Source organism: Solanum dulcamara, chromosome 7, assembly GCF_947179165.1.
Source record: "Solanum dulcamara chromosome 7, daSolDulc1.2, whole genome shotgun sequence".
Lineage (NCBI taxonomy): Eukaryota > Viridiplantae > Streptophyta > Magnoliopsida > Solanales > Solanaceae > Solanum > Solanum dulcamara.
Window position 1 is genome coordinate 22006059 of NC_077243.1, and position 16672 is coordinate 22022730.

The 16672-nt window shown below is 36.3% G+C and overlaps 1 protein-coding gene across 1 annotated transcript; it reads right to left on the reverse strand.

Moving 5' to 3' along the window:
- Positions 1-3022: 3022 nt before the first annotated feature.
- On the reverse strand, positions 3023-5028 carry LOC129895358 (xyloglucan galactosyltransferase XLT2). The gene is given in 1 exon segment (XM_055971070.1): positions 3023-5028. A coding segment is annotated over 1 exon segment (1509 nt). The 5' UTR covers positions 4853-5028; the 3' UTR covers positions 3023-3343.
- Between the last annotated feature and the right edge of the window lie 11644 nt (positions 5029-16672).

The window sequence follows — 16672 nt, forward strand, 5'->3', positions numbered from 1 at the left end:
GGAAAGTCGTGATAGAGTGGTACGGGAAGAAAGAGGCATAACTACAATAAATAAATAAATAAAATAAGATAAGATAGATAAGACAGTCAAAGTACAACGGCGTCACAACTATAAACAGCAATACAATGCAGAAATCAAAAGGCAATAAACAATGAGCAGAACTACAACTACTATGGTGCAAAAGATGAATAACTTAGCCTTTAATCCTAATCTGAGTCCTCCACAAAGGAAATTATAGTGCGCTAATGCGCCTACTAATAGGGTAGGATAACGCGACTATGTACTAGCCTTCTACCCGAATGCGGGTCCTCCACACACTCCTATCTAAGGTCATGTCCTCGGTAAGCTGTAACTGCGCCATGTCTTGTCTAATCACCTCTCCCCAATATTTCTTTGGCCTACCCCTACCTCTTCTGAAGCCATCCATGGACAACCTCTCACACCTCCTCACTGGGGCATCTGTGTCTCTCCTCTTCACATGCCCAAACCACCTAAGTCGCATTTCCAGCATCTTATCTTCCACTGAGGCCACTCCTACCTTATCCCGAATAGCCTCGTTTCTAATTCTGCCGCTCCTGGTATGCCCACACATCCATCTCAACATTCTCATCTCGGCTACTTTCATCTTTTTGGACGTGAGAAACCTTAATTGGCCAACACTCTGCCCCATATAACATAGCCGGTCTAACAACCACTTTGTAGAACTTGCCCTTAAGTTGTGGTGGCACCTTCTTGTCACAGAGCACCCCGGAAGCGAGCCTCCATTTCATCCACCCTGCCCCAATACGATGTGTGACATCGTCGTCAATCTCCTCGCTGCCTTGCATGATAGACCCAGATACTTGAAACTACCTTTCTTTTGGATGGCCTGGTCACCAAGCATAACTTCCACGCCAACCTCATGGGGTGTCTCACTGAACTTGCACTCTAAGTACTCTGTCTTGGTCCTACTCAGCTTAAACCCTTTAGACTCCAAGGTGTGTCTCCAATCCTCCAGCTTAGCGTTAACTCCGCTACGAGTCTCATCGATCAGGACTATATCGTCCGCAATATGCATTAATTTTATATATTAGTAGTATTTTGTATGATATATTTTTTCAGCATATGCTATACACTTTATTGTGTATTATATAAATACATGGAAATTCATGATATAAGCAATGCAAGAGTTATTAATGCATGTATTAATATGATTAAAGACACAATTGTCCCTCAAAACTTACTTTATATCTTTTCCACTATTTTTGTGGAGAGTATTTTGGTAAATATATATTTTTTAGAAATTATGTAATGTATGTTATTTTTAATGCACAAACCAAACAATAAATAAAAAATAATCTCTCTGTACTTATATAAGCATAACTAATTAATACAAACATTATTAGTACACTTTATTTAGCATTATTTTTGTGCACTCTACCAAACGAACTCTAATTGTTAGGTTATAATATTTCGATTTTGAAAGTGCATACATAGTCTATATAGTTACCTCAACTTGAATTAACTCCTAGAAGCATGTCCATTCTACCTCCTACCTGTATTTCGCGTGAGAATTTCACTCAGAGCTCACATTCCCAAATTTTTTATCAAAATAAGTTATTATTTAAATTAATTTATTAGAATAGTATTATTTTTTTAAATTTTTTTTATAAAACTAATATAAACACTTGGCAGTAATGTTTTAGGTATTATTTTATTCAAAAAAAATAATAAAAAAATAGTCAAATGTCCCTTGAGCTATGATCGAATTTTTAACTACATACTTATACTTTACGAGGGTCCTATTACCCCCTTAAACTATTTTAAAAAGGAATAAATAGCACCCTAAAACTAGACACCCACATTTTTAACATGCTTTGAAGGGCACACATTGCTATATGTCAGATATATATAATGATTTTTTATATATATATTTATAGTTAATTCTTTAATCTTTATTCTATTTTATTTATTTTCTTTTTCTTTTAAAATTTGTAATTGATATATATACACGCAAATTTATCCTTCAGTGTATACATTGCTATAATATTTGCCTCAAATCCTTCAAATGTTTTTTTGGCTTTATTAATTTCTGAAAATTTCAAGAAGAAAAAAAATATTATTCTCTATTGTGTTCCTTGAATTTGTGCAAATTTATGAAAATTTTTCACTCACCGGATATGTTGTTATTATTGTATTGAGTTTGGTGTATTGAATCTATGCATTATTTATATATTTTTGCATCCAGGTGTCGTAAGTATGCTTATCTTTGACCTTCCTACATCTGAAGAAGTAAAATTCCCTTGTGGGTGGCAGCTTTAAAACAACTTGCTCCGAAACATTCATTAATTTATGAATTTAAATCATATTTTTTTTTAATTATGAATTTTGAATCTGATTTTTTAAATAAATCAACCATCAGCACTGTGGCTCCCAACCCGCCACAAGACAAATAAGCAATTTTTGAATCAATTTTGTATTTATCCCCAATTCTCAAATCAAACTTCTCGCACTTCTTCATTTTTACCCTCACCATTAAAGGATCTTGATCAAACAAGAAACTTCATATGTATTATGTTCTTTTTTTTAGTATGACATTACAATATTATATTATTTTTATTTTAAAATATAACACCACTTACCAAAAAAAATAATAGATAAAAGTCTGAGAAATACTCAAAATGCTGTCTGGAAATAAAGAAAAGATAGAATGACAAAAGAGATACATGAAGTCTGTGTAGTATGAATACAAAAATAAATGCGTACTCAGACAAGTATCACTAATTGATCCCGAAGAGGTAGCGGCAAACTGAATAACATTTTTCATCAATGTCCTTATTATTCTCAAAAATATTTTAAAGTAAAATTATAAATATGAGCAATTAACTCTCTTAAACTTATCACCTCTCTTAAATTATAAATGTAAATTCAGGACAAAAATAATAATAATAAAAAAATTCAATAACACTTTTGAACATTAAATTATTTTAAATATTAAAAAAAAACTTTAAAATCCAGTTATTTTATAGGCTAGAGGGAGTAGTAATTGTAGAGTGAATATGCTTATTTTATGTCCCCATCTTTTGACAAGTTTTGAATTTTGAACGTGGAATTGGTAATTTATCATCATCAACCTGGCCCAGTTTGACAAAAAAGAAGGAATGTTTGGTGAGACGCACAAACAATGATATGGGTTGTCAGAATTTAACAATTTTCAAGACAGCAGGTTGGTATCTGCCACACTGGCTTGTTTAACGTTCAATACAGGATAAATTAACATTATCCGATTTAACATTTACACAAACACAAACACAAAGGGAGGGCCCAATCATGGTTCTTCAGTTTTATTTCATTAAAAATGCAACTAAACAAAACTGCCCTCATATTTCCATTTATACTGCTTCTTCATTCTCCTCAATACACCTTCCACTGCAATATCAAATGCATCTTTAATGCCATTTATTCCCTCATTCGGTTTACCATACACTATTTTCGGTATATTCTCTATCGATTTCTCCCTCATGGACTTCACCTTTTCTTTGCTGAATTTTTCAACAACCGCTTTAATGGACTACCCATTTTTCACCTCGTACCGGTCTATAAAGACCGAATAACTCTCCGGTTCACCGGGTAAAAACCACTCATATTGGTAATAAGCCGTTCTCTTCCAGAAAAAGACCGGAATTGAACCGGCCACCATGCAATCAAAAATGGACCTTCAAGTGAAACTATCACCCCTGGGTTGTAAGCAGAAATCCGAATCGAGAAAAGTTTCCAGAATCTCTGAAATGCCATTCGAGCATTTGGAACCAGCACAGTCCAAAACTCGGCACGATTTTGACTCGCTGTAACAATGACTCAGTAATAAACCTCTGAATTCGTTCTTGATAAACCCCCGTGTAGCTCCGGCGAAGCAAAACAGAGTTTTCCTTTTACAGTGACGGACGAAGTTCTGCCACTGGGCGATGTCATCGGCGGTGCTGGGGTGGAATCCGGTGGGATAAGGTACTCCAATGTCGAAATAGTCCCAAGGGTTTTTCTCAATTAGGAGGCGCGTGATGTTACGCATACCCGGCATGTATATACAACTTGAACCCCAATCTTTATCTTTGGATCGCCGGAAATCCCATGAAATCCGGCCCATCGAGATGAAATGATCCCATCCGTTAGTTCGCTTCCAATAGGTCTGATTCTGTACCCAATTGAGCAACAACTCAGAATGGAGATCGCGATCTTTTGCACTGGAGTTATTCTTAAACAAGTACTTCCCCACTGCCAGACCAGCATAGAACGGAATGTAGAAAGTCGTGGCTGATTCCGGCTCCATAGTCCTGCACTGGTAATTCAACATGCGGTTATGGTAAATCAACTCCAATGCAAATTGGTCCGTTCAATACCACAAACGGACCAAGCTTGCCGGAATAACATCTGAAAGAGCGGTGGCTTCGCGGCCAAATCCGTCGTTCGACAGGGCTTCGCACGGGGAAATCCAGGGATTCAACTCATTACAATTTTGTATCAGCTCCGCGTTGAATAACAGGGGAAGGTCGTATACATAGACTTTACCTAAAGGACATAATTCAGTAACATTATCAACTTGTGTATTGATCGTACTACTATCGGCGGAAGATTTAGTAGGGAGTGTAAGAAGCGGAGAAGAACGGTGGGGGTGGAAAGCTATGTAAGCGGAGAAGGAGCGGGAGCGGAGAGTGAGGAGGAGAAGAATTTGAAAGAGGAGGACGGTAAGAATAAGGCATGTACGGGGATTGTGAAATGAAAGCAAAGGTTGAAGGGAATTAAAGGAGATTTTTCGATCTGCAAAAAAAACAGGGGTTTTGAGTTTTGAAGGAAGGTTATTGGAATTAGGAAACATCAGAATGGAAATATCGGCGGATTTGGCCGGAAAATTCAAGAATGAAAATGAACGCTGTGGTTGGTGGTCCAAAATGGTGGAAATAATACAGAGAAAAAGAGAAGAAAGTGGACGGGGAGGTTTATAATCAAATAAAATGTCTAGCCTGTTTGGATTGACTTTAAGTTGGTCAAAATCAACTTAAAGCCCCTTTTCAGCTTTTGAATGTATTTGTCTAATGCTAACTTTAAGCCAGAAAGTTCTTAAAGTCAGTCAAAAATGAAAAGTTAGGATTCCTAACTTTTTTTACTAAGTGTTTAAAGTCATTTTCTTTGACCATGAAAATTACTTTTATATCCCTTATATTTTAACTAAATTCCCAAGCTACCCTTTTTATTCTTTTAATCCTAAAATTCACATATTTTCCCTCATTTAAGCACTTTTATCCAAACACTCAACTGCTTATTTATAAAAATAACTTTCAGCACTTTAAAATTCTAAAAGCATTTCATACATAAAAGTTACTTTTTTAAGCCCATCCAAACGGGCTCTAAATAGCTCTTCTAGACTTTACAGCCGACACCTCTTGCTTAGTATTTGATAATTATAGTAAATAAACTGATTTTTTAAAATTCCAAATCTCATCTTGTTAAGGAGAAGATACATATTAAAACCACGAAAATAACTTATTTTGCTGAATTGACCAATATCAAATTCTCTTAGTTTAAAAAAAAAAAAAAAACTTTTCACCTAAATCAACCACCAATATTAAATTCTTTAACTCATGAAATTAAATTGGTTGTTAAAGTTGCTGTTGATCTTTTTTTTCTTTCTTAAAAAAAATATTCCATCCGTTTATTTTTACTTGTTTATTTTAAATTCTATACATCTCTTAAGAAATAATAATTAATTTAAATATTTTACTTTAATATCCATATTAATTTATATTTTTAGTCTTAGATTCTGAAATAAATTTGAAAAATAAGTAATAAATATTAAAAGTAAAATAAGAAAAAAAAATCTTAATATACTAAAAAATGATAAATAAAGTTGGAGATATATTTTATATTAAATAAGTAAAAATAAATGGAGATGGTAAATATTTGATCAAACTCAACTCTGAAAATCAATCTTATGAAACGAATTTAGATCAAATAATGTCACATTGAAAAATACAACCACCATAATAAGGTTTGATTTTGATATCATATTAAGAAAGTTTATTTAAGATATAACTTAATCTTAAACATAAATTAATAAAGTGAAATTGTTCAATATTATATAACGCAAGCATACAAATATATTTTGTATATTGGAGGTGGACATGAAGTTCATTGTTTGATTGCCTAATAACACGTTAAATTAGATCTTAGACTTAATTCACACCTCAAAAACTAGCTCAAGTTTTATCAGGAATCCACCATCTCATTTATCATCAACGTGGAATATTTGTCATTTTTTAACAGAGAGAAGAGTACCATGCTGTCAAATTGTTGTTGGGAAAGCGACGGCATGCATGAGCATGACTCAAGCAGCTCTTTGGATGTGTTGTCCTCATAATGGGCGGAAATTGAAGATTTTGAAGGAGCGGACACATGCAGTGTGTGCGCATAGGATTGTCAAACAGCTTTCAGTTTGTTTGGGCACCAAATTGGCCCCCTCTACACCTATACTAAAGACTACACAACAATTACTATCAACATTTAAGGGAGTGAATAAATAAACAAATTGTTGTAATCATATTATATCAAAAAGACACCATCTAGATTGTATTAATCAAAACACAAAACTATAATTTAACTACATGAATAAGTATAACTTTTCTTGTCGATTTTATTTATTTATTTTTGATTTGTATTATGACATGATAACCTCATTAGAAATTTATCTTTTAAATAAGTGTTTCTTTATATTTTAAGACTCAAAAAAGAGATTTGGCATAGTATTTCAGCTAATTGTTTGCATAAATAATATTAGAGCCTAATTCGTTATAACTACAAATTATTTTTAAAAAACTTAATCCATTTTAATATGGAAAAAATCCTTAAAGTAACTGATAAAATTGTTGTCAAGTGATCTTTTCTTGAATTTTGCGCATAACAAAAATTTTAGTACATTGTATTACCCTTGACGACATTTTAAAAAGGAACTTTGAACTGTGACCTTGATTAAATAAATGAAGTTGATCGATTAGACGAAAAAAAAGCTTAGCGTTAATTTATATGTCAATAAGTATTCTCTTTTTATTTATTTATTTATAATTTAATACTATAATATTCCGACCAAGCATGGACTAAACAAATTTCAAATTAATTAATTATATTATTCATGTAGAAAGATTCTCTCGGACTGTTATACTGACAGCTTGATCAGTTTTCAATCACTATTTTTCAATTGTCTATTTGTCTTGTGGCCGCTCACAGTACTGATTGCTGATTCAATAAAATTTAATAATTTTAATTTAAATCTTATATTTATATTAAAAATATTTAATATATTTAATAAATTAGATTCAAAATTCATAAAATAAAAATTATAATTTAAAATTCATAAATTAATGAATGTTTAGGAGCGAGCTGTTTTAAAGCTGCCACCCACAAGGGAATTTTATTTCTTCAGATGTTGGAAGGTCAAAGATAAGCATACTTACGACACCTGGAGGCAAAAATATATAAATAAGCAGAATCATGAGATGAATCAAAACATGTTACATCGTAGAATCTAAACACAAAACATTCAGTAGAAATAAACAACAACAATGATTCAGTGAAATCCCACAACGTGAATCTGAAAAGGATAAAATATACACAGACTTGCTCTTAAAATAATAAATTTCGTTTGTAGAATGATTTTTGGTAGTTGATAGAGTATACTGTTAGGTGTCACCTTGTAAATTGTCTAGACAGTATGAGTACAACTTTTTTTTATTAGAGAGATAAGGGATCATTCACTCATTTGGGTTACCAAGAAATAGGATAGGTAAGATTTAAAAATATTGCATGAATTGTACCTAGAATTCTTTTTAAATTTTATGATTTAAAATAAGCCAAAAATATTCGTGTCACTATAAAATATACTATTATTAAGTAGAATAAATATTTTAATGTCAAATTCTTCCCAAATATAAAAATGTTTCTTTCTTTTTAAAACTAACTAAAAAGAAAATGTGCCATATAAATTAGGACATATAGAGTCAATTTATTTACTTTTTATATGAGATAACTAATTTCATCATTTTCATAACAATTACTACTAATATTTTTATGAGTAAACAATACAAATTTCACTAGTTTAGGTCGTAATTACGTTCAAACACAATAGTTTATCAAATTATCATTCGAACTACTTTTTATATGGTAGATACATGTATTTGATAGGCTTAGATATACGTATCTCAAATATATGCGGGGCAAATTATGTATAATTTGTTCCATATACATTATATCCAACATGATTCGCATGCATATGTGATACACTAACTCTCTCGCTCGCCTCTCTCCCTCTCTCCATATTCATTAGTGTATCTAGTATCAAATATTTAGTGTATCTGTGCATAGATACATATATTCAGGCATGATTCACATTTATCTGAGATACACTAACCCTCTCTCTCACCTCTCTCCTATCCCACTCGCCTCTCTTCTTTCTCGCTCACCTCTCTCCCTATTCATTAGTGTATTTGCTATCAAATATTTAATGTATCCATGGATAGATAGATAGATATATCTAGTATTCAACTATTTTGAAGGAGTGGTATATCTCAATTGACACATGATATGAAATTATTAAATAGTGAATTAATATGTAATTATTTTAATTTTTAGAATGAATTGATATATATGATAGGAATGTTTTAGTAATTTTCCTTTTTCCTTTTTCCTTTTTCTTTTTATTTTAAATTATCGCTTATCGCACCGACCAAACAAGTCACTTGGGAGTTGGGCCTAGGAGCGTGCAATGTCATGATTCCTAATAAAGTGAAGGTTTTCACCACAAAAAATGTTGTGCGATGTAGTACTTGTGGACGTAGCAACGAGCTCGCAGAAATTAATTAAGAGAAAATTACGTGAATAAGTAAATACTTCCTTCATTTCATATTAAGTGAATTTGTGAGGCAATGCACATATATTAAGAAAAACATTCAAAGACATAATTTGAACCATACTTTTCATTATGGCCCTTTGTAAAATCATAAATATAACTTTGCAAGTAATGTGATTTATCTCCTAAAAAAATATAAAACTTCAATAAATGTTCTATTTACCAATTAAAATTATCATCTTTTCGCTAGTTTCATACTTCAACTGTTACTCATTTTGTATTAAAATACACCTTGTTGAGTTGGTCTACCCACCAAAGTGTACTTAAATATAAGAGAGAATATTGAAAACACTTCTAAACTCGGCGTGAATTATTAGTTTCATATATGAATTATTGACAGTCTTAAAATTTACTTGACTAACTGAACTTAAACACATTTCCGATCTTTCAAGAGGAGTGAAATACAATTCTAAATTCTCGCTAAGCTTTTTGGATACTCTCAAAGCTTCAATTATAGACCCAGACATCAACTACGTTACTCAAGGATTAGAAAACATTAATTTCCAAGATAAGCAGGAGAATCCACAGAACCACCCAAACTTCATTCCTCTTACATCAAGTGAAAAGCACCGACTATATATATTGCAAGATAGTCAAAACGCGTTTTGAACGCGTAGTCAACAAAACACGTTTTGAACGCGTAGTCGAGGTGCAATACGCGGATTTTATGCGTTTCTAGTTTCCTATAAATAGAGGACCTCTTGCCCTCATTTAAATCATCCCAGAAAGAGAGAGTAAGAATACAAAGAGAGTTATACACCAAGATAAATATTGTAGTCTTGAGTGTCCTCTTTAGTAGTTGTTCCTTTTACAAGAGAGAAGTGTTAATTGTTGTTTTCTCCTTGTATTTGAGAGCAGTGTACTCCATATTTTAATAGTAAATTTCACATGAATAGTAAATTTTGGTGACGGTATAATTTATCATGATTGTTCGTAAAAATATTTAGAAAGGATCTAAAAAGGTGTGAAGCAAATAACAATGTCGATACAATAAAGTTTGACGTTGAAAAATTCAATGGAACTAATTTCTCATTGTGAAAAATAAAAATAAAAGCGATATTGAGAAAGGACAATTGCTTAACTGCAATTGAAGGCAGGCCCACAGATTTTACTGATGACAGCAAGTGGAATGACATAGATAGCAACGCAGTTGCTGATCTACACTTGACACTAGCTGATCAAGTATTATCTAGTGTGGCTGAAAAGCGGATGGCGAAGGAAATATGAGATACTCTTACAGGATTGTATGAGGCCAAGTCTTTGCATAATAAAATCTTCTTAAAAAGAAGATTGTATACTCTTCGAATGACAGAGTCCATGTCAGTTAGTGAACACATCAATACTTTGAATACTCTGTTTTCGCAACTTACAACAATGGGTTGCAAAATAGAAGGGACTGAATGTGCGGAGCTTCTACTTCAAAGTCTACCTGACTCGTATGATCAACTCATCATTAACCTGACGAACAATACAGACAGTCTAGTTTTTGATGAAATTGCAGCCGCTGTCTTGAAAGAAGAAAATCGGCGCAAAAATAAGAAAGACAGACAAACAAGTTCGCAGCAAGCTGAAGCTTTGATGATGGTGAGAGGAAGATCAACGGAACGGGGCCCCAGTGAGAGTCACAATCATGGCAGATCTCAATCAAGAAGTAATAAGAATATCAAGTGATACAACTGTGGCAAAAAAGGACACTTCAAGAAAGATTACAACAACAACAACAACAACCCAGTGAAATCCCACATCGTGGGGTCTGGGGAGGGTAGAGTGTACGCAGACCTGACTCCTACCAATATAGGATGGCTGTTTCCGAAAGACCCTCGGCTCAATAAAAGCATAGAAAAAGGTCAGACAAGAATATTAGAGTAAATAAGTAGATGACGAAAACGGTCCAAACAATAGTATAATCAAAGCACAAAAAACAGTAGATATTATTATTGGATAATAACATAAATACCATAAATAACATACATCAGAGTACAAAAAATCATAGTGCGTTAATACGCCTACGAATAAGGGAGAATAAAACCACTATGTACTAGCCTTCTACCCTAATGTGTGTCCTCCACACCCTCCTATCTAGGGTCATGTCCTCGGTAAGTCGTAAATGTGTCATGTCCTGTCTGATCACCTCTCCCCAATATTTCTTCGGCCTACCCCTACCTCTTATGAAACCATCCATGGCTAGCTTCTCACATCTCCGCACTGGTGCATCTGGGACTCTCCTCTTCACATGTCCAAACCATCTCAGTCGCGTTTCCCGCATCTTGTCTTCCACCGAGGCCACTCCTACCTTTTCTCGAATAGCCTCATTTCTAATCTTGTCACTCCTGGTATGCCCACACATCCATCTCAACATTCTCATCTCGGCAATCTTCATCTTTTGCACGTGGGAGACCTTAACTGGCCAACACTCCGCCCCATATAACATAGCTGGTCTAACGACCACTTTGTAGAACTTGCCCTTAAGTTGTGGTGGCACCTTCTTGTCACATAACACACCAGAGGCAAGCCTCCATTTCATCCATCCTGCCCTAATACGGTGTGTGACATCCTCGTCCATCTCTCCGCTGTCTTGCATGATAGAACCAAGGTACTTAAAACTACTTCTCTTTTGGATGGCTTGGTCCCCGAGCCTAACTTCCGCGCCAACCTCTTGAGGTGTCTCACTGAACTTGCACTCTAGGTACTCTGTCTTGGTCCTACTCAGCTTAAACCCCTTAGACTCCAAGGTGCGTCTCCAATCTTCCAGTTTAGCGTTAACTCTGCTACGAGTCTCATCGATGAGGACTATGTCGTCCGCAAAAAGCATACACCATGGTACCTCACCTTGAATTTATCGCGTCAATCCATCCATCACCAAGGCAAATAGGAACGGGCTAAGAGCTGATCCTTGATGCAACCCCATCATAACTGGGAAGTGTTCTGAGTCCCCTCCTACTGTCCTTACCCTGGTTTTGGCACCCTCGTACATGTCCTTGATCACCCTTATGTACGCTACAGGTACATCTTTAGCCTCCAAACATCTCCATAGTATCTCTCGTGGGACTTTATCGTAAGCCTTTTCCAAGTCGATGAACACCATATGCAAGTCTCTCTTCCTCTCCCTATATTGCTCCATTAGTCTCCTCATAAGGTGGATGGCTTCTGTAGTTGAGCGTCCCGGCATAAATCCAAACTAGTTCTCTGAAATAGACACGTCTCTCCTCACCCTCATCTCTACCACTCTTTCCACACTTTCATAGTATGGCTTAGAAGCTTAATACCTCTATAGTTGTCACAGCTCTGGCTATCCCCTTTATTTTTGTAAAGTGGGATCATGATGCTCGATCTCCATTCTACGGGCATCGTTGCCGTCGTAAAGATGACATTAAATAACCTAGTCAGCCATTCCAAACCTACCGAGCCCGCACTCTTCCAAAATTCTCCAGGGATCTCGTCAGGTCCGGTTGCTCTTCCCCAGCGCATCCTACGAACAGCATCCTTAACCTCATCGACCGTAATACTCCTACAACCCCCAAAATCATGACTCTTTCCTGTATGTTCCAAATCTCCCAACACAATTTCTCTGTCCCCTTTGTCATTCAAAAGTTTATGGAAGTATGACTGCCATCTTTGTTTGATAAGGGTCTCCTCTACCAATACTTTTCCGTCTTCGTCTTTAATGCACTTCACTTGATCCACATTGCGTGCCCTTCTCTCCCGGGCCCTGGCTAGCCTGAATAATTTTCTGTCCCCACTTTTCTCTTCCAGTTCAGCATAAAAACGTTCAAAAGCTGCCATTTTTGCCATTGCAACCGCCGACTTCGCCTCCTTCCTCGCTATCTTATACAGTTCTCCATTCTTCCATTTCTCCACCTCATCCTTGCTCTCCATCAACTTAGCATACGCCACCTTCTTTGCTTCCACTTTCCCTTGCACTTTTCCATTCCACCACCAGTCCCCTCGATGCCGACTACGACTACCTGTCGAGACTCCTAGCACTTCCTTTGCTACAACCCTAATATAACTAGCTGTCCTATCCCACATATCGTTCGCATCCCCACTACTATCCCAGGCCCCCATATCCTTCAATTTCTCTCCCATTTCAAGGGCACTAACCGTTGTCAAACTCCCCCATCTGATCCTAGGTCGTTCTTCCCCGACCCTCCTCTTCCTTGTCATCTTTATCCCTAAATCCATCACTAAGAGCTTATGTCGGATTGTAAGGTTGTCGATCGGGATGACCTTACAGTCTTTGTACAAATCCTTATCATCCTTCCTGAGGAGTAAAAAATCTATCTGAGTTTTAGCCACTGAACTACAGAAGGTTACCAAGTGATCCTCCTTCTTTGGGAAACTCGAGTTAGCTATCACCAATCCGAAAGCTCTTGCGAAATCCAACAGTGCGGTTCCTCCTCCATTTTTGTCCCCGAATCCAAAGCCCCCATGCACATCATCATACCCTCCCGAAATAGATCCGATGTGCCCATTGAAATCCCCTCCCACGACAAGCTTCTCAGTAGGTGGTATGCCTCCCACTAACTCGTCCAACTTCTCCCAAAAGCGCCTCTTATCCTCCTCGCATAAGCCCGCTTGCGGCGCATAAGCACTAATAACGTTCAACGTGATCCCTTAAACGACCATTTTAATCGACATCATCCTATCATTGACTCTCCTAACCTCCACCACCTGATTTCTTAAATCACTGTCTATTAAAATGCCTACCCCATTTCTATACTTCGATTTACCAGAAAACCAAAGCTTATACCCGTCTACCTCCTTAGCTTTAGAGCCGACCCATTTTGTCTCCTAGACACAGGCTATATTAATCTTCCTCTTCTTTAGAATCTTAACCAGTTCTATGGATTTACCCGTTAACGTCCCAATGTTCCAAGAACCTATTCTCAGTCTAGACGCTCCTTTAACCCACTTACCTCTCCTTACCCTCATCCCCGTCCATGAGCGAGAACATGACCCTAGTCTACCATCACTATCCAAAGCCACGAAAATGCGTATGAACTAATAAATTATTCGGGGGTTTAAAATCAGCAAAATGTAACTACAAGTATATGAACAAAGGATAGAATATAAAGATATAAAAACCGGAGGTACCAATTCCGGTAGAAATGAACCTGATTGCCGCCGGAAAATACTGCTCACGTCAGAATACTGTTCACGTCGGCGTACTTAGTTTAGTTGCAGCGGTTGTTCGTTACCGGAAATACAGATCTGTACACCTGGAAGAAAAAAAAAACACTTTGCCGGAAAAACTAGAGCTTCGCCGGAAAAACTGGAGCTTCGCCGGAAAAACTTGAGATCAGTTGAGCAGATTAATTAAAGAAGCAATAAGTATTTGATGTAAGCACCACTTGAAGCAGTAGGCCAGAACAGAAAAGCTTTTGAACAATATGCAAGGAGAAATATTATTGCTTTTTGTTTCTAGAGTATGAAGTTTTGTGCTTGAGAGCCTGGATGGATCTGTCTAGATCTGTCTCTAACACGCCAAACCTATTGTCGTTTTAATTTCCACTAGATTTTACTATTCAGAACGGTGGAGCAGCAAAGCTCTCAGTTGTTATCGTTGACAGTTCTTGCCAAATTGCAAAACCACAGACCAAACCAATCCCGTTTAAATAAAGTTATGTGAAAATAGCTTTGATTAGAACTTGATCGCGCCGAAAAATAATGTCGCCGGAGGACGGGATTTCGATGAGGTGGAGGGGTTGGAAGTGGGATGAGAAATGATAAAGCGGAGGATCCTTCTGTTTAAAGTCACACTTCAAGAAAGATTATCGATTCAAAAAGAAGAGTGAACACCCTGAGCCATCAAATGCTCAAGGGAATGTTGCATGTACCTCGGATGATGACGATATTTTATGTAGTAAGGCAATATCAAATAATGAAGGCAGAAAACGTTTCGCTGATGTCTGGATCATGGACATAGGAGCAACGTGGCACATGACTTCCTAGAGAGATTGGTCCATCAATATAATCTTATCTCAAGAGGGTCTGTGTTTATGGAAAACGATCATGCTTTGGATGTTATTAGTATTGGGTCCATCAAAATAAAGATGTATGATGGTACAGTACGCACTATCTAGGAGGTACGACATATAAAAGACTTGAAGAAGAATCTATTGTCTTTAGGACAACTAGATGATAATGGATGTTCATATAAGACTCATGGTGGAGTCATGAGAATATCCAAAGGAGCGCTTGTAGTGATGAAAGCAGAAAAATTTGCTACAAATCTATATGTGCTTAAAGGTGAAACACACCAAGAAGGAGAAGCATCAACTGCGTCAGCAAGTTCATTTGAAGAATCAACGATGATATGGCATCGTAAACTTGGCCATATGTCGAAACGAGGTTTGAAGATTCTTGCTGATTAAATGCTTCTTCTGGGGCTAAAAAAGGTTTCACTATCCTTTTGTGAGCATTGTGTTATCAGTAAGCAAAATAGACTGAAGTTTAGCAGTTCCTCTGCTAAAAGCAAGGAAATATTAGATCTGGTCCACTCTTATGTCTGGCAAGCACCGGTGAAGTCCCTAGGAGGAGCAAAATATTTTGTGTCATTTATTGACAATTACTTCAGGAGAAGTTGGGTGTATCCAATCAAGAGAAAGACAGATGTTTTTCCGGTTTTCAAAGAATTCAAAGCGCGGGTGGAACTTGAATCTGAGAAAAAGATCAAGTGTTTGAGGACAGATAATGAAGGAGAATACACTGATGATGAATTTAATAACTTCTGTAAATAAAAAGGTATTAAGCGGCAGTTCACGGTGGCATATACTCCACAACAAAATAGAGTAGCAGAGCGGATGAACAAAACTTTGTTGGAATAGACAAGAGCTATGTTGGCAACTGCAGGATTGAAAAAACCATTCTGGGCAGAAGCAGTCAAAACTGCCTATTATGTGATCAATCGATCATCATCAACCGCAATTGATCTGCAAATGCCAATGGAGATGTGGACAGGAAAACCAGCTGATTATTCTCTCTTACATATATTCGGAAGTCCTGCTTATATTATGTACAACACCCAAGAAAATTTAAAGTTGGATCCAAAATCTAGAAAATGCATTTTATTAGGGTATGTTGATGGAGTCAAGGGGTATTGCTTATGGGATCCCACAGCCCGCAAGGTGGTAATCAGCAGAGATGTTGTATTTGTTGAAAATAAGATACAAGTAAAATAAGGTAGCACTTCAAAAGAAAAATCAGAGACTATTACAGTTGAAGTTGAAGAAATAGAAGAAGTTTCAGTTTTTTCTGAAGCAGCACCAGAGTACGAAGAACAAGAGCAAGTTGAGATTGAAACTCCACAAGTTAGAAGGTCAACTAGGGAGAAAAGAGAACCAGCTTGGCACTCAGATTATTCTATGGAGAGTAATATTGCATACTGTCTACTAACAGGAGATGGAGAGCCTTCAACTTTTCACGAGGCTATGAAAGGCCAAGAATTATCTCTGTGGGTGGCAGCAATGCAGGAAGAAATTGAAGCTCTTCATAAAAATAAAAATGGAATCTTGTTCAATTACCACAAGGAAGGAAGACCATTGGAAACAAATGGGTCTATAAGATCAAACACAATGGTAATGATCAAGTGGAGAAATATCGTGCAAGATTGGTGGTGAAAGGATTCGCTCAGAAAGAATGTATAGACTTCAATGAGATATTTTCTTCGGTGGTTCGACTCACAATAATTCGAGTGGTTCTGGCGATGTGTGCTACATTTGACTTGTATTTAGAGCAGTT